The following is a 20,231-nucleotide window of genomic DNA, read 5'->3' as shown; positions in this document are numbered from 1 at the left end:
TTGCTGCTGCTGCTAAGTTGCTTCAGTCGTGTCCGACTCTGTGCGACCCCAGAGACGGCAGCCCACCAGGCTCCCCCATCCCTGGGATTCTCCAGGCAAGAACACTGGAGTGGGTTGCCATTTCCTTCTCCAATGCATGAAGGTGAAAAGTGAAAGTGACATCGCTCAGTCGTGTCCGACTCTTAGCGACCCCATGGACTGCAGCCCACCAGGCTTCTCCATCCATGGGATTTTCCACGCAAGAGTACTGGAGTGGGGTGCCATTGCCTTCTCCACATTTATTGTGTAACTGGGAGTTTATGCTTCTGACTGCCTTCATCCAATTCCTGCTTCCCCACAACCCCTAGCCTCTAGTAACCACAAACCTCATCTCTTTTCCTGAGTTTGTTTGTTTTCAATGTATAACTGACCTACAACAGTGTATTAGTTCACTAGTACACTACCAACATAGTGATGGGGCATTTCTATACATTTCAAAACGATCACCACGATGCACAGTATTTCTCCCATAATCACTTTGAGAAAAACATACACTATAAAGAGTAACTAAGAGCGATATCTCCGTGGACGACGACACACACCTCAGTGACGCCAAAGCAGAGGGAACCTGTGTGTGCACGTGCGTGTGTGCGTCGTGTGCAGGTGCACAGGTCTGTCTCTATTTCCTACTTTTCAAATCTAGTCTCATGGGGTTTCAAGATAAGATACCATTACAGTGTTCCTGAAAGTCCTCTTTTTGACTCATTCATGTTATTACCATTCCTCCACTGGAAATCACCATGGAGACAGTGATTAAAAGACTTCTTAACAACGACATTCACTGGTGCAATGCAAGTTCCCAAACGTGAAAAAGCTTGGGCTTTCAACCACAGGCAAATACAATTTTGAAGAGCTGTTTGTGTTTTGGTCAAACAAGGCAAAGAAGGCAAGACAAAGAAGCACACAGTGTGCGTGTGTGTGAGCCTGTGCACGCGTGTGGGGATGAGGGGAGTGAATTTTCCAACTGCATTAAGCAGCTAGATAGATTCAGAAGCCATACGAACCAAAAAAGGGAGGTAATTTGAAATGTATCTTTAGATATCTTTAATTTCATTTAACAAATATACTTGTGTGTATGTGTATAAAAAATATTCAGATTCACAGGCCTGTATAATTCAATAGAAGAAGTGTATTTCCTAAATGTAAACAAAACAAATACTATATTCTGCAGTAGATATTGGAAAATACTGTAATTTCAGGCAAATGGGCAGGATGTCAAGTATAATTTATATACACACACTGAACCACTACTCAGTAATTGTTATTATATTGGCAAGAAAATTATTCACCTTTTCTTGAAAGCAGTTTAGTAAAATCTTTAATTTTTATCACTGTGCATCCCACCCACCATGTATGGGTACCAGAGCACTAAAATACCTCCATAGCCTGGGCTAAGCGCTCTTCCAGTGCCATGTAAGTGAGGAACTGAGGATCCACGTAAGAAATAGCTTCAGCAACTCCAAGTCCATCTGCGAAGCCATCAAACAAGCTGGGGAAAAAAAAAAAAGTACAAGCGTGATTTGGGAAATCTTAATGGTGAAGACATAATTATACATCAGCATACTGACAAGCCAGTAAACACACAAGCAGAAAACCTTAGAGTATTTTAATATAACCTTACGGGGTGAGGGGCGAGAAGAACCCAACAGGAAATTAAATGCTGGGTGTAAGGAGTTAAGATACCATTCCCATCCCTAACAGGCTGCCACACTCACTGCACAAAGTTTGTAAGAAAATTCTCTGCCGTTTCTAGTTCTAGTTCTGGGAACCGTGTATGGCTGGGATAAAGGTAATACTTTTTGTCTACTAATTCTTTCCCATGTCTTTCCCCTTTATTTTGGTTTCCAATTTGAATTTTGGTGAGAACATGATAAGAATTACTCCATCTATTTTAATTCTATCATTGGTCAAAGCCTCTTTTTCTTCTCTTACCTTGTACTGCTTAATCACTCTGGCTTAAGAATACTTTATTTTCTCAAGTTTTTCTCATTAATTTCTCTTCTATTTTTCTAAGGACTAGGGTTTCTCCCTTATCATTCAGTTTGAAAAAGATCTGAGCTCTTAACTGCTCACTTCTATTACTCTGAAGGTTGTAAGCCACTTGAAGAAAATGTTATGTCTTAATCTGGTTCTCATCTTCTCCCCTCCACCTTTATATATACACAGATTCCTCCCTTTCCTCTAGTTCTTGGAAATACTAAATACTTCAAGATTCAGAAAACATAAGATATCCTCAGTCATCTTTCTAAATCTTGTTCCACTGGAATTCCATCCCTTCGATTATCCTTTCTGCAGATAATTCCTAAGCCTCTACCTAATTCCAAACTCTCTCTTGAGTTCTTGACCTACATTTTTAGTTTTCTGTGGGGCGCTTTACCTCAATGAACTCCTACCACCTCGAATTCAACATCTCTAAAACTGGGCTTATTTTGTCTAGTTAAAGACAAGCTTCTGTTGACCTCCACATTCTTATCAGAAACTGACTATCACAGTGAGTAACACCCAGTGACTTATGCTAGCTCAGAATAGTTATGATGTGCCTCCATTAAAATGACAAATCTATATCAAATATCTAAAGTATTTCTATGAAGAATGTATTAAAGCTTGGCAGTATCTAGAAATCACCAGACATCATATGGTACAAAAGGAACGGGCATTTTCATACAATCACAGATTTTAGAATTAGAATTAAAACTTAGATTACTGAATCCAACCTTCTTTGCACTATTAACTCCTTCATCTATCAGTGAGACATAGGGCAGAGAGGAAGAATCTTGGAGTCAGGAATTTAATGTCACATTCAACTGAATTACTGTTAAACAATATGAAATTTTTATTGGGTTGTTACTGTTTATCTATAAAACAAATTAGATGAGTAAATGCACACAAGTGCTGTGCAGAGATGGCACCAGATTAGGCATTCAAGAAACAGCAGAACCACTTCCTCCATGCAGGAAACACACTGCTTTCTAAGCAGGTGCATGTGGTATAGAAGAACCCTCATTAGAAGTTTGAAATATATGAATTAAGTGCTCTAGTTCTGCCTGCTGAAGCAACACAAACTATGTCCCCTTTCCTCTTTCAACTGATAAGAATTAATTATCCCCTAATAATTCTTTTCTTGTCTAAGCTAAACAAATCTAGACACTCAGAGTATAATTTGCTTGTAATCTGGTAACTGAAGAACGATCAGTGAACATTAAAAATTCCAGTATTGTTTACTTGGTAAACACCATGGTAACAACTGTCTCAGATAAGAAGCACCAAGGACATTAAAACAAGTAGTCTGAGAGGAAACAGGTTGCCTTCCCACTCAATGCTCATTTAACTATAAAGGTAAAAATGGTGATGAACTCTGAGAGAGAACCTTCACCAAGTGATCAGGATGAAGGCAGTCACGGGACGATTCGCCACCACGTGCCTTCTGACATGCACCGAGAACAGAACCCTGCTCCTGTGGTCTGCCTGCTAACGCCGTGTAACTCACACCTAACTGTGTCATCAGACAAAATGAACCTAAGAGTCATTGCCGGAGTCCAGCTCCAGCAGTCAGGGAATCAGCCTTGAAGGGATGAGCAGCATTGGTGAAGAATGAGGTAGCCTCTGACTTGAGGTATGGGGCTACATGTTTATTTCAAGCATCAGGTCTTCTTTTATACTTTGACAAAAGCATTAGGTCAGAGGTTTGACACTTTCAGTTCCACCTCACCCAGATTTATTGTCTCATTGTTGCCCTTCAAACAGAGTTCCTGCTTCAGGGATTCTCAGAATGATGTTTACTTGTGATTACATTGTAACTCATGCTTATGTCTGGGCTGCATACCACATCCCTCAGTTTATTTCTTATCTTTCTAAATCCTGCTTGCCCCTAGTATCCTAAGCTCACTATCTCCTAAAAAGGCTTCTAGCTATTCTTAATTATTCTTAAACCCTAAACTCAGCAAACTTTCTTTGCCATAAACACTCCCCTCACAAACAGGTCTCAGATAACAATCCTTCCCACGGCCTCAAGCTGCGGCCTACGTGCTCATCCTGGAACATTCTTTGTAAAGATCCTTGAACAAATGTCAATGGTTACTTTATAGATTATTTTCTGGGCACAACTGCAGAAGGCTTTGTGCTTTCTCATGCTTCTCTCAAGAACAATAAGCACCTTAACATTCTTTCCAGCCAACTTAACCGAAGAAAGGAAAGAACAAGTCAGACTCACAAAACCTAACTCCTTCATCCCAGAACTGTGCCTGTGGGATGAGGAGAGGGGGTTGGTTGCCTCCATTTTGTCAGTAATGCCTAACGTGGCTCCCGACAAGTCATTCTACAAAATAAGCTGCCTGTACTTTTAAAAATACCAAATTCATAAAAAACTAAGACTGAGGAAATGTTTCAGATTAAAAGAAACTAAAGAAAACATGTTAAGTAATATATCTTAGACTGCATCAGAAAAAATTTCTCTAATGGCATTAGTGGGACAATCATAGATATTTGAACAGGTCTGTAGATTAGAATAGTACTTGTATTAGTGTTGATTTTCTGATTTTTATAATGTTACTGTACAAGAAAATCTTCCCGTTTTAATGAAATTCATTCTAGGTGATTCATAAGTAAAGAGGCAATCATGTTTGCAACTTACTAAATGCGTCAGAAAAAAATATAAATAAAGGAAAGAATGGCAACATGAACGTGGTAAATGTTAATATTTACAGAATCTTAGTGAAAGGTATATGGGAATTTTCTGTACTATTGTCTGCCGTTTTTCTGTAAGTCTGAAATAATTTCAAGAGTTTTAAAAATTCTACTCTTAAACCATAGCCATAAAGAATTAATTTCTCACAATCTAATTAGGTTAATTATTATCATCCCAATTTCTTATTAGGTTGATAATTATTAAAAAATAATAATGGTAACCCAATTTCTAACCAAGAGAAAGCTTAAACTGTTATCAAAGAATAAATGGTACATTTGGGATGTGTCTAAATCTAAAATCTATGTTTTTTGCACATCAACTCCTACCACACAAATCCATGAAACAGTCTCTGGTTATCCTATAGCATTTCTGTGACTTAATGAACATTAACAAACAAGCAAGCAACTTTTGATAGAGGATTTTTTCCATTTTCCTTCAAGCTATAATAAAAAACCAAAGACTTTTTTTTTTTTCTATGCAGAGGCAAAACTGAAAAGAAAAAAAAAAAAAAAAAGCGTTAAATTTTGGAGTTACATAAGAATTGCTGCTGTTCACCATGGCCATTCGTTTAAGATGCCAAAATGACATGCTATTTTAATGTGAAAATCAAACCATATTTTTACCTTATCAACATTTAGCTACTACCACATAAATCGAACAGAATACCACCAAAGCAAATAATGAGGTGTTGCCATATTTAGACAAAATTCAGAGCAGTAACTTCAAAAATTTTGTCTTAAAAATCAAGGCTAAATTGGTTTCCTGGAGAAGGCAATGGCACCCCACTCCAGTACTCTTGCTGGAAAATCCATGGACAGAGGAGCCTGGTAGGCTGCAGTCCATGGGGTCGCTAAGAGTCGGGAACGACTGAGCGACTTCACTTTCACTTTTCACCTTCATGCACTGGAGAAGGAAATGGCAACCCACTCCAGTGTTCTTGCCTGGAGAATCCCAGGGACGGGGAAGCCTGGTGGGTTGCCGTCTATGGAGTCACACAGAGTCAGACATGACTGAAGCGACTTAGCAGCAGCAGTAGCAAATTGGTTTCCATATTAGAAAAAAACAAACTACTTTGAAGCTTCACAACTTGGGAGCAATCAGTAATGTCTTCACAAGCTTCATACAACAGCCATATCCTCTTAATACAACAGCCATATCCAGAACAGTCGTCAATGAATTAGAAGCTTTCAATAAAGACCTCAATCATCTCTTCAAATTTTTACGGGAAACCATTTTTGAAGGTTATTTAGAAATATATATATCAAGATCTTAAAAAATATCACGTTAGTAATACCATCTCTTATTAATCTGTCCTAAAGAAACAATCTGATGTACAGATCAAGTTTTATTGGTGAAAAATGTACTGCACTATTTCAATAAGGAAATAATCAAGTAAATTTTCATGCTTCTGTAGGATGGAGCATTTATACAGTATTTCTCACATGAAACCATAAGTGTCTCCCAACATGCTCAGATGATGCTGAACAGACAATCCTGCTGAGCACTGTCAGAAATGACTGTGCGTAATGTCATCAGGAAAAAAGTCAGAGTGAGCAAGCTCAGTAAGAGGGGAGTGGGCAGACCTGAAGGAGGGGAGAAGCAAAGGGGGTGCTCAAGGTCAAGACGAGGACCAGGTGAGGCCATTGATTCCATTCTGCTCGGGAAGACAGAAAACAGGTCTCAGAAGAGAGCCTGTAGGATGAATTTCAAACTAACTGTGTGGCTGTGAGGAAACCCCACTTCTGCTCCTGTAGCAGGTCACTGAGGTCTGCTCTGACTCTTCCCCTAGGGAGGGAGAAAAGGGTCAGCGAGGAGAATCATGGAGACACTGCTTCGTGTCTGGAACAATTTAGAGAAGTACAAAGAAAAACATTCAGAAAGAGAGACTGAAGGCACAAAGGAGGCCTTAAAAACATATCACCAGGGGTCTGAATGAGCTTTCCTTACCTTTATTTTTCTAAATTTTCTGTAATGGAATTTTAACTGGAAAAATAAGACAAATTCTTAAAAATATATCTGTGCAGAGAAGAAAATAAGGGTAGTTTCCAGCCATAATTTTTTCCAGAAAAAGTAACAAAAACAGAGTAGCTGGAACAAACATTCTCTCTACATCTCAGTCATTATTCCAGAGGGCTGTGCACACTTGAAAAAAAAGTCTAAGTTTATAAACCAAAATAGATAAATTCTGATCATTCTATCACAAGCAGTAACAATTCTATAATCCATTTAATGTATAAGTTACTTTTATTTGAAGCTCACTATTCTTTGCAGCATCAAGTAAATTTAATCCATTCAACATCTCTGGGAAGGTACAACTACATTTTGCAAATACAGAAGGAAAACTACAGTCTTGATTCTTCTGATTCAATCACAGGTTTCGAAATTCAAGTAGTATTCATCATGGACTTTTATTTTTTACAGGGTTATATTAAGTGCTATATTAAGGGGATCAGAACACACAATATATATTTGTCATAAAAAATTTCTTAACACCAAATTTAAAAGTGAGAAACCTCAAACAAGTATATAACTAGGATACAAGGTAAGCATCCGTAGAGTTAATGGTCAAAGAAGGAAGAGGTCAATGACTAGAGTTCATGTAGGAAGCAATATCTGAAATGAGCTTGGAAGGAGAGGAAGACTGACAGATGAGAAAAATCAAAATATTTCTTAGGTATCAGAGATGCAGTTTTCATAATTTAGAATCATGAACGAATTCTACTCAGTCAACAGTGAGCACGGTACGCACTGTGCTACATACCTCCAGTCCACATCCAAGTCTTCACTCACACTGGAGTCATCCTCAAGGTTATTGTTACCATCCAACATGAAAGCTTCTGGCTGTGCAAATTCATTAGCGGGCTCATTCCCTTCATCACTGCTGCTTTCATTGACTTCATTATACTGTAACCAAGGAATTTCTCCCTCTTCCAAGGATGTTTGTTCCCTAATGCAAACATTTTCATGGAAGAAAAAATATTATGATTTTAAAACATATCATAAATTTTTTCTTTAAAGAGCTCTCTTAGTGCAAGTAGATACTTCATTTGAATTCTAAATTCTTGGTACTTACATGATTCTAAAAAATCTGCCTTCTTTAGATGTGAATCTGTTTATTTGATATGTATTATCTATACTCTCACTATTTTCTTTTTGCAGGAGAAAAGTAAGAAAAACTCACCCTAGGTAATCTGAATCGTTAAGTCCCGATCTTGAGTAGCTCCCCTCAGTTACAGTAAGGCCACGTTGCTCAGCCTGGCCTACAAACCCTGCAAAGCAGGAGCCCGCCTCTGGGCATGCCACCCCGACCCCTTCATTGCTCTCCCGCTGCTCTCTCCCCTCCTGGAGCTGTGGAGCTCAGCCCGCCTTGCGGACACCCCCTCCACGTGAAAGGCGCTTTCCACCAGGCATGTGCACGGCCACTCCCCTGCCTGCTGCTCAGACCATAGGCACTGTCGCTGCTTCAAGGGAAGCCTGCGTGACCACTCATTTTAAGCAGCTCACCAGCCACTGCTGATACAGCATTCTGCTTATTCTCCTTATAGACCTTCCTTTTACTTATCATTTTCTTATTTACTATTAGTCATTCTTCCACTAGAAAATAAGCTAACAGAAACAGCGGTAGACAAATCAACGACACAGATAAAGAAAAGAAGAAAAATGAAAGTAGGGGAAAAGAGCACTTGATAAATGACACTGAGACAACTGGGAACACACATGGGGGAGGGAGGGACATTACATTTTGATGTCATTATTTAGCCTTAAATAAATTCCAGATCTATTTTATAAAAATGCATGCCTGCCTTCAATATCTCTAAAAAACACAAGTACTAGAAGAACCACAAGAGAAATTTCCACAAAAATCTCAGTGTTGTTCTAAACATGATGCAAAATTTTGAAGCCAAAGATAAACTGATTGCTAAATTTCACAACATACACACTGAAGAAAATGCTCATAGAAAAGCCAAAACACCAAGAACTTGGACGTGAAGACCAAACTGAGGAAAATTAATAATTATAATATATAAGAAAAAACAGCATTTCAAGGCTGCAAACACTGAACAAAAGCTACTTTCAAATTTACAAATAAGACAATTATACTGTTAGAATTTTCTTATTCATTTTATTTGACAAAAAATACCTTTTAGCATACCAAAAGGAGGTTAAATAATATAGTCGTAGCAAAGTTTCATTTTAGTTTGGGTTTAAGATGAGAAATGTTGTACAACAATTTATGTATCTCAACTTGAAGAACAGCTAATTAGAACTCTATTCATTGTAACGTGCAAATTTAACTTTAGGGATAAAAACATTTATGAAAGAGATGTAGACAATGCCCACATATAAGAAACAACACATTTTAAATATAAAGAAACTATCTCCTTCTATACCTAAATCCATAAATGTTTAATTTCTGCTCCTCAACTACACTTCATAATAACATACTTATATGATTCAGTCTAATAAAACGAGAGAAATGAGCATACCAAAATATGCTTATTTTGTTAAAGTTTTAATGTCTCATACATAAAGACAGTACATGCTTTCTTGTGCATAATTTAGTTTCAGTAAAATTAAGCCTCAAACAGTTTTAAAGTACAGATCAAACTAAAAATCCCTGCACAGCAGACCTCTCTTCTCAGCTTTCTGAGAGTACCTGGCACAGTGTCCTCTAACTCTCCTGGGACTCACTTGCCTCCCCCAGACTGGCAGCTTCTCAAGGGCATAACACGTTGTTGTGTCTCCTCATTACCCTGGAGGAGGGCATGGCAACCCACTGCAGTGTTTCTGCCTGGGGAATCCAATGGACAGGGGAGCCTGGTGGACTTCTGTCCATGGGGTCACAGAGTCGGACACGCCTGAGCGACTGAGCCCAGCGCACACATTAGAGCCTTACTCCCTGTAACATGTGCTTGACACTTAATAGGTTCTCTCTCTGTGTTGCAAATATAATAATAAACCCTTGAAAAATAAATATTTTAAAAGTCAAATAATTTAGAGATTAAGCCTAGAATAGTCCTTGGAAATGTCTGTTATTTCAATATACACCTACAAGAAGTACATTTCTTTTTATTATACGGCTATCAAAATGACTGTTACGCTGTAATTCAGATATCTAACATAAAACTCAAATACACAGTTGAAAATTATTCAGTACAAGAAATATTAATTTATGAGTTTTTTTAATTCAAAGAAGAAAACTAACATAAATTATTCTGAATCTAAATGATAATGTCATTAATACTCTTTCAACTTTATAAATAATCCTTGGCTACATATTTTGTTTAAACATTTGTTTCTCTCTTTCACAACTCATTACAAAACAGCTGCAGAAACAGAAAATAAGTGCTATGTGGCATACGCTCTCAACATGTTACACAAAGGCCATTCACCATTTAACAAGATCGATCAGGCTAGAAGAGTGGCACTGTGGTTGGACGGAGTTGGCCTGACAGTGTAACAAAAGGAATTTTGATCTTTAAAAAAAAAAAAAAAATTGAACAACAGGACACCAGAAGTACCCAGGACCAGCTGTTGCCTCCCCAGAGCTACAATGCAGGAGTCTCTGATCCTAGAGGCCCTCTTCCTGAGCTCTGGATCATACCTTCTCAAGAATCTCACTTACCTTTGCTCTAATCATCAGTAAGTTACTTTCTCCTTGAACATTCTATAAGCAAACAATCATGCTTCTAGGTTTTTAGGGGTGAGGACAACCCTTTTCTAGGCCTAAAATCCACGTGGAATCTCTTCCTTTTTGTAAAGAATTGGGTATCTCCATTTCCTCATCTTCAATTCCCTTTATTTTTTAATTCCTTTTTTTTCCAAATGCAAAACATATACACCCTATTTTAGTTATATAGTATATTATACTGAACAATCAGAGCCAGCCACCCAAGCCAGGAACTAGAACATCAGCACTGACTAGCACACACCTTGTGTTCTATACTTTCTCTATCCCCTTCGCCTGACACTCCAGAGCAAAGTTCAGTTCAGTTCAGTCGCTCAGTCGTGTTCGACTCTATGCGACCCCATGAATCGCGGCACGCCGGGCCTCCCTGTCCATCACCAACTCCCGGAGTTCACTCAGACTCACGACCATAGAGTCAGTGATGCCATCCAGCCATCTCATCCTCTGTCATCCCCTTCTCCTCCTGCCCCTGATCCCTCCCAGCATCAAAGTCTTTTCCAATGAGTCAACTCTTCGCATGAGGTGGCCAAAGTACTGGAGTTTCAGCTTTAACATCATTCCTTCCAAAGAAATCCCAGGGCTGATCTCCTTCAGAATGGACTGGTTGGATCTCCTTGCAGTTCAAGGGACTCTCAAGAGTCTTCTCTAACCACAGTGCAAAAGCAGCAATTCTTCGGCGCTCAGCCTTCTACACAGTCCAACTCTCACATCCATACATGACCACTGGAAAAACCATAGCTTTGACTAGACGGACCTTTGTTGGCAAAGTAACGTCTCTGCATTTCAATATGCTATCTAGGTTGGTCATAACTTTTCTTCCAAGGAGTAAGCGTCTTTTAATTTCATGGCTGCAGTCACCATCTGCAGTGATTTTGGAGCCCCAAAAAATAAAGTCTGACACTGTTTCCACTGTTTCCCCATCTGTTTCCCATGAAGTGATGGGACCAGATGCCAAAGTACCATCATGTTAATGCTGTTTTCATTCCATTGCTTCTGAAAGATGTTTTCACTATTTTTTTATACTTAAATAAGATATTTACTACTGCCTGTTTTTAAACTTTATGAAATAGGTATGATACACATTTTCCCAGGAATGGTTATTCTCTCTCAGCATTCTATCTTTAAGATTCATCCATGTTTCTATATCTAACTATGGCTCATTCACTACCTCTGCTGTGTAATACTCTATGTATGAATACATTAATTTTTCTTATTAATACTCGGGTAATAATATCCACCTCAACAAGCAGCGTGTAGGAACTGATTCACATCCTCCAAAACACCCGACGCTGCTGATACAATAGGTGATTAAAAGAAGACGCCCCCTTGTGACCCCTTTTTTCTTGTTATTTTTTGGCTGCACCACACAGCATGTGGGATCTTAGTTCCCCGACCAGGGACTGAACCTGCACTCCCTGCATTAGAAGCACAGAGTCCTAACCACAAGACCACCAGGGAAGTCCCCCTCCTTGTGTTCTTAATGCACACTCCCTGATTGCTAATGATCTAAGCATCTTTTGATATTTTTAATTCACCGTTAATAGTTCCCTTCAGTGAATTATTTGCTCAAGGTTTGATCATTTTACAATCAGACTAAGTTTTGCTTCCTGATTTCTAGCTCACTATGCACTCTGCACATTAAGACCTTATACTGTACGTACAGTTTCCTAATTTGGTTCTCTCCTTTTCTATCTTTGTTATCTTTTATTAATCTCCCATCCTGCCATGCTAACATTTCCTCCTCATTGGCCATAGAAATGGTACACTTGTCTTACTCCTGATCTTAAGGGGGAAGTTTTTTTTAATGCTTCTTTACTGAAAATCATTTCTATTTTTTTAGATAGGTTTTATGAGGAATCTATCTCATAGGAAATTCTGTTCTGATCTTAGTTTCTGAATTTTTATCATGATGAGATGCTGAACATTACAAGGTTTTATGAGGAACCTATCTCATAGGAAATTCTGTTCTGATCTTAGCTTCCGAATTTTTATCATGATGAGATGCTGAACATTACAAGTGATTTTTTTTTTCCCCACAGAAAAAAAAAATCTACAGAATCTGTCATTTGAATTTTCTTCTGTATTTTGCTAATGTGGTGATAACATTGACAGGTATTCTACATGAAACTACTTTTACATACCTGGAATAAACTCAAATTGGTAACTGAATTTCACCTGTTAAAAAAATACACTTAACAAATTCAGATTTCCAATAATTCTGTTTAGGAGTCTGATGTATACTTTAATGAATTAAATAAGCTTATAATTTCCTTCATACACTCTTTTGGTACTAGGGTTATACTGGCCTTATTTGAACGACTTGGAGAAATAGTTCTTTTCTCATTCTCTTGAAGAGTAGTATGATATGACCTTTGAAAGTCTAGAGAGAATTTAAGAGAATTCAGCTCTAAAACCATTTGGATCAGTTGTTTTCTCCATGGAAAGATGATAAACCACTGATTACATATCTGTAATAGTTACCATATTATTTAGGGCAGTGATGAATTCTATTTTTCTAGGAATTTGTCAACTTCTAAGTTTTCAAATGCACTGATCTAAGTTCACAGTGTTCTTGGTCCATACGACCTTCACTGGTTTTGCAGCTCTGCCCCCATCTGCATGCCCACATCATTCATCTGTGTCATCTTCATTCTCCTAGTGCAATGTCTTCTTGTTTGTATCAGCTTCTGGCTTCTTTAATTCTCTCTACTGGTATTGTTTTCTAATTACGTTGACTTTTGTTCTTATCTTCTCTAACTCTGATTCTTATCTTACCTTAGTTTATTTATTCTAATAATCCTTTTCTATGCATAGCTACTCCATCTTCAGCTTTTGTTTTTTTTTCTAACATAAGTATTTATAAAGATAAATTTACCTGTAAATATCAATTTCATTATAATCCCACAGTTTTTGACTGGTGGTATTTTCATTACCATTGAGTTGCATGCTTTTTAAACTTCTAGTATGATTTCTTCTTTGTCCTACTGGTTTTTCAGAAGGACAGATAATTTCAAATGCAAAGGGGGTTTTATATAACATACATGTATTATTTATTTATAAAATTAATTACATTATGGTCAGAGAAAATGGTCTGCAGGATACTGATTCTTCGAAATGTGTTAATCTGTGCTTTGCAGTCTATAGTACACGTTCACTTTTTGTGTTTTTGTATTCCACACCATGCAGTGTTCATTAAACCATGTTTAAATGAGTTGCTCAAATCTGCAATTAATTTTTTGTATCCATTAATTAGAAATTCAGAAAGGTATTTAAAATTGTTCTAATATGACAGACAATCTGTCAATATTCTCTAGTTTGATTAAATTTTGATTTATATCTTTTGAGTCTATTTTATTAGGTACATTCAAGTTTAAACCTGCTACATTTTACTGGAAAATTGGACTTATTACGTAGTGACCGTCACCCTCCCCAATAATGCTTTCTGTCTTTAAGTCTACTTTGCTAATGCTAGTATGATTAGTCCATTTTCTTTTAGTTAGTATTTCCCTGAAGTATCATTTTCTGTCCTTTAACTTTCAATCTTTCTGTATGCTAATGCTTTAAGTGTGGGTTTTATAAACAACATTTAACTTAAAAAATCTAACTGATTTGAAGCTTTATCTTCCACAAGCAGGGAGTAAACAGTTTATATTTGTTACAGAACTTTTTCTCAAGTGCTTTTTTTAATCTCTATTTTTCTTCCATGTTTTAAGGCTTTTTTTTCCTTTCTTTATTGTTATTTGGATTGACTTTAAATGTTATTTTTCCATGTCTCAAGTTTCTTTTTTCCTTGTATACAGGTTTCTAACACATATACTCTGTATTTATTCTTATAATGGCTATCCTTAAAATTTTACCGTACAAATTTACCTTATGTCAAAAGCTAACTTTCAGACCTCTCCCAAACTATACACTTCAATGCTGATCTTTTCCATCAACTGAAACACTACTGCCGTACAGCGTATTAGTTCTGCCCTTCTCACCAACTACCTTCTGTTTTTTAAAATCAAATTACTACATTTTTTATTACAGGATACTGATGCAAGCACTAGATGACTTCCTATGTGTTTCTGTTTGTGCTCACGTATCTGTACATCTAACTACAATTCAGGACACTTTCCTTAAGCTTATAAGCTAAATATCCACGTGTCTCCTGCCATCTACAATGCATGTCTAACTCACACTTAAAATTCCAAAAAGGGGTTCCTACTTTCCAATTCTCTCCCCAGGCTTCCTCATCTTAGTCAATGACATTAATGTCTACCTACTGCTCAAAATACCCAGTCGTAATTGACTGATTTATCCCTCATCTCATATACCAATTCATTCTAATATTTATAACTCAAAAATAGTCCCAAACTTGTTTACCTTTTAAAATTCTCACTATCAGATATCCCCTCACAGCCTAACTCACTCTTACCTTCTTTTTTACTTTAGTCCCTTTCCAATTCAATCTCCACAAAGCTGTTTGAGCTTTTAAAAATGTGTGTTAAATCAGTTAATTCTCCACACTTAAACCCTCACTGCTCTCTGAATAATTCCAGCTGCTGTGTGTTCTTCAGCCTGGTTCCCGCCACTCCCTCTCATCTTGCTCTCTGTCGCTCATCTGCTTCAGCCCCGCTGTCTTCTGGCATGCCATGCCCTTTCCTTTTCAGCACCTCTGCTCTCATCGTTCCTACTGCCTAGAAAGCTCTCCCTCAACTGCCAATTCTCATCTTTTAGAACTCAGTTCAGAAGTCAATTCCTAAGAGAAGTCCTCCCTGACCATTCTATATATAAGCACCTGTTAGTTGCTTTATTACATTTGTGTTTCATTCCCTTCACCGTAATTATCAGTTTGTGATTTACAATTATTTCCATCTTACATATTGCCTGCCACCCCCACCATCACGTGAGCTTCATGAAGGAGCTTGTCCTTGCTCACTGATACAATCCCAGGGTCCAGGACAATGCTTACTGCATTCTCAGCACATGGCACACACTGCACGCTCAGTAAATGTTTGCTGCATGACAGTTACACACCAAACATTACATACGAAGTTTTTCACCAATTACATACAAAAAATTTAATACTTAGTGGGAGAATCCCAGGGATGGCGGAGCCCAGTGGGCTGCCATCTATGGGGTCCCACAGAGTCGGACACGACTGAAGCGACTTAGCAGCAGCACCAAGCTAACTAATTGAAGGCAGGAAGAGAAGGGGATGGCAGAGGATGAGACGACTGGATGCCATCACTGACTCAATGGACATGAGTTTGAGCAAGCTCCAGGAGCTGGTGATGGACAGGGAGGCCTGGCGTGCTGCAGTCCATGGGGTCGAAAAGAGTCAGACACGACTGAGCGACTGAAATCAACTGAACTGAAACTAATAATAATTAAAGATGATCAAAGTCAGGAAGAGGGGAAAAAACACCTCAACCTACCATTATCAAAACCAATTGTAAATTCCTTTCTTTACAAATTTTCTAATGTTTTTTATTTCTAGATTTTCTTATAGAATTAATCTCAAACTGGAAATTTATATTTTTTGAAAAGTAAAAATTTGATGTTTGTCCAAGTTGAAATAGTTTTTTCCTAAGAAAATATATTTACCAAAATAGATTTCATGAGACTAAATTAGAACCAATTATCATCATAAAGAAATTTTAATTATCAAAGAAATACTCCCTCAAAATAAAATACCAAGCCCGAAAGGTTTCACAAACAAATACCAACAGCCTTTAAAGTAGTAAGAAGCTATTTAAACACCAGGAGACACAATGTATATAAATATATATATATTTATGTACTCTTTTAGCAAAGCGAGTATCAAACTTATCAAGACCAAAAAAAACCACACAAATAGGGAAAATTCACACAGCTCTCAATATAAAAATCCTATGTAAAATGCTGGCAAAAAGAATCTAGCAGCTCATTAAAACAACAATAAACCATGACTATGTGATCATGATGGGCTAATTATAAGAAGTAAGGGTAGTTGAATATTAGGAAATCGAGTAACAGAATAACTGCTCACGATTACTAGGCCAAAAGTGAAAAATCATTATGTCATTTCCATTGGTGCTAACAAGACTTTAAAATTCAACAAACATTCTTACCAGAAACCTATAAAATACAAAATGGGGAAAGTTTCTTTAATGTGATTTAAAACAAAAAAAATTCTTTGTGTATGAGTGTATATGTATGAAATCAGTCTAAACACCAGAGTCTCTCTTACCCAGGAAATACTAGTGGAGCAAGAGCTGGTAAACAATGGCCCACAGCTTATTTCCAGCCTGCCACCTGTTTCCATAAAACAATTTTACTGGAAGACAGCTACACCCATTCATTTACATATTACCTATGGCTACTTTTACACTGCAACAACAGAACTGAGCAGCTCCAATAGAGACTGACACACAAAGCTGAAAATATTCACTATCTAGCCCTTCAGAGTATAAACTTGACAAGCTCTACACTACAGCATTCCCATTAAAGTTAGGAAAACACAAAGATATTTAACATCAACCCAATGACTGGAGATCTCATCCAATGCAATCAGACAGCAACAGTAAAACTTCCCCTTTTACAACTGCCTGTGTCCCCAGGAACAACCACTGACTCCCCCGACGGCCGTCCCTTCCACCTCGTCAGCATCTCCAGAGGAGCAGGTGGCTCTGATTCACTCATACCTGACTTAACCAAAACAATCGTTTAAATGCCCACGGTTTCTTTTAATAAAGCAAAATGGAAACACAGACTGTACTTCAAGAGAAGACACTGTAATTACCAGTATTTTCAAGTTAATTGTTCTTCGGAAAATAACCAAAAGCATAACAAAATTCAGCAGGATCTACTGGTCCTACATAGGGCTTGCAAATGTGATTAACAGCATACCCAACATTTGAATGTGATGCGTAACACTTCATGCAATGCACGTAAAAATCACAAATCCTACTGGTACACACCCTTCCTGAAGAGACAACTCCTGGTTCTCTTCTTCGGGACCACTGCTGTCACTCTGTAGTTCAGGCTCATTCTCATCTTTCCCTGGCAGAGTCTCCCAGCTTTCATCGCTTGAGGACTGATCTTTTTCTGTACCAGAAAATCGATGAGGCAAAGAAGCAGACCATTCTCCATCACTGCATTCTGAACTGCAAGTTTAGAACAGAAAAAAACTGTCATTACAAGTGTGTTTATCATCTGGAGTGTTAACCGGGCATCATGGTAGAGAATGGACTACTGATGCTCTGTATGTTTCATCAGGAGATGATTCAATTTTAACACATTTTAAAATAGAGATAAATATTCAGCAGAATGTAACACTTTCAAATGAATATATTATATGGCAAGTTATAAAATTATCAATTTATTTTTTTCTTCATTAAAGTAACTAATTCCATGGTGCTTAGATATAGGTTCTTTATATTTTAGACATATTCTAAACAAAATTTTAATTTATTCAGTAATCACAATTTAAATGGTATCTGGAATATATAATGAGAGTTGTTACTCACTCTATCTATCCACAACAACTTTGTAATTACCTACTGACAACTGATATCATATCCTCTATGAATAAATTTTCACTATTACCATGTTCAATGGAGAAAGATTCAAATTCATTCAAAACTGCACTGACAAATCTTTTCCGAAGTCCTTTGGTAGGACTATGAACACAAAATAAATCTCAACAGAATATTTAGATAAGGAATGAAATAAGTGATAAAAGGGTTAATGAAAAAGTTTCAGAAAAATTACTTTTAGTTATGCGTATTTAACTGGTTAGTTTGTTTACATTCAACAACTTGCGAAGCATTAGTCATCTTATATTTGCTGTTGTTTAGTCACTAAGTCGTGTCCAACTCTTCTGCAACCCCATGGACGTGGCCCGCCAAGGTTCCTCTGTCCGTGGGTTTTCCCAGGAAAGAATATTGGAGCAGCTTGCCATTTCCTGCTCCAGGGGATCTCTCTGACCCAGGGATCGAACCTATGTCTCCTGTATTGGTAGGCGGATTCTTGGCTTACCACCAAGCCCCCAGGGAAGCCACATCTTATATTACCAAAAGCTACAATATTACTTAACAGTGTTGAATATAAATTATAAATGCTCTTTCCAGTCATATCAATCATTCTGGTCAAGAATTCCCTTAAAGATTACCTTTTTTGCACTGACTTTTAAGAAAACAAAAAAATAACAAACTTTATGTTTTTGTAAGGAAGCATAGTTGGTATTGTCTTCTTCTATAGGCAGATGAACCCAAGAGATCAAGACGCAATTAACAAAGAGAAGCACTGATCTGAGCTCTGAGAAATTAACAGAAGAAAAGAAATAAAATCAACTTCCAGTTTTCAGAAAACAATGGGCAGCAGGTCACAAATATCCTGGGGAAGGACAGAACAAAGCCCTGGCATAGCGAGTAACAGGTGGGCCTTCACTGGTATGCACCAAAACCGCTTCTATTCTGTAAAACCCTCTCTGGTCCAAAGAATATCCTAAGATCAAGTAAATCATTTTCAGACTTGTATCAGTGTCAAAATCGAACAAAGAAATAGTTTTAAAGGAGCTTACTGAACTAACTTTCCTTGAATATGAAGTTTCTCAAATTTATAGCTAAATTACCAACTCCAATTTTGGTTTAAGAAGCAGGGTAAGATTTCTACATTAGTTTGTGGCAATTTTTAACACGCTTGCTTAAAAGCAAACTTCATTATTAAACATTTCTCTCAGAGTAAGGTCCTGTCCAGAAAGATAACATATGAAACGTCTGAACTTTTATCAATTAGTGAAATAACTGATGGAATACCTCTAAATTTCAGTATAAAAAGGATGTCTATGATCAACTATCAATTTATTTAAGACGCTTATGTTGAGGACTGGCAAACTATGCATCTCATTAGCCAAATCTGGCCCTGCTGCCTGTTTTACTTTTTAATGGTATGTGAGCCAAAAATGGTTTTTATATTTGATTTTGCCTCTTAGTCAGCAAAACCTAAAATAATTAATATCTGACCCTTTAAGAAAGTTTGTAGACACCTGGCCAACATCATTGCTACTCAATATATATAACGCTCATCTCTAAGTAGGTAACTTTTTAAACATGTATCACCAGCCCTGACCACATACTAAGCTTTCATAACCACTAACTCCCCACCAAATATTTTTTAGATTTTTCACACTCCTTTTAAAAATTATGTATGTATAACAAAATTCATCTGCTATTTAAGTCCCTTTCTTGATTTTTTATCTGCTAATGGTATTATCCTGCCCTTAAGCTGGATAGATCTCTGACTCTTCACAAACTCCTCACACTTAAGTCTTCTCTTACTTCCCATTTTTTCTGTTCAATGGCTCTTATATCCTAGCTCCCTTTTCTCCATTTCCCCTAAAAAACTCTGGCTCAAGTGTTTTCTCCAAACCTAGACTTAAGACAATTATTAACTCAGTTCAGTTCAGTCACTCAGTCATGTCCGACTCTTTGCGACTCCATGAAAAGCAGCACGCCAGGCCTCCCTGTCCATCACCAACTCTCAGAGTCTACCTAAACCCATGTCCATCAAGTCGGTGATGCCATCCAACCATCTCATCCTCTGTCGCCCCCTTCTCCAACCTTCAATCTTTCCCAGCATCAGGGTCTTTTCAAATGAGTCAGCTCTTCGCACGAGGTGGCCAAAGTATTGGAGTTTCAGCTTCAATATCAGTCCTTCCAACAAATATTCAGGACTGAGTTCCGTTAGGATGGACTGGTTGGATCTCCTTGCAGTCCAAGGGACTCTCAAGAGTCTTCTCCAACACCACAGTGCAAAAGCATCAATTCTTCAGCACTCAGCTTTCTTCAC

The 20,231-nt window shown here is 37.6% G+C and overlaps 1 protein-coding gene across 1 annotated transcript in view; it reads right to left on the bottom strand.

Annotated features, from left to right (window-relative positions):
* The window catches only part of PJA2 (praja ring finger 2, E3 ubiquitin protein ligase), a 52,284-nt gene that overhangs the window by 16,844 nt on the left and 15,209 nt on the right, over nt 1–20,231 (bottom strand). The window contains exons 4-6 of the mRNA XM_010843788.1: nt 17,360–17,545; nt 7,485–7,670; nt 1,417–1,528 (exon numbers count right to left, since the gene is read on the bottom strand). Of these exons, the coding sequence (XP_010842090.1) occupies nt 1,417–1,528; nt 7,485–7,670; nt 17,360–17,545 (484 nt within the window). The remainder of the gene's footprint in view (nt 1–1,416; nt 1,529–7,484; nt 7,671–17,359; nt 17,546–20,231) is intronic.

The sequence above is a fragment of the Bison bison genome, unplaced genomic scaffold (assembly GCF_000754665.1).
Source record: "Bison bison bison isolate TAMUID 2011002044 unplaced genomic scaffold, Bison_UMD1.0 scf7180017864189, whole genome shotgun sequence".
NCBI classification, from domain to species: domain Eukaryota; kingdom Metazoa; phylum Chordata; class Mammalia; order Artiodactyla; family Bovidae; genus Bison; species Bison bison.
The sequence above is the reverse complement of the archived record's forward strand: the minus strand, read 5'-3'. Positions and strand labels throughout refer to the sequence as shown.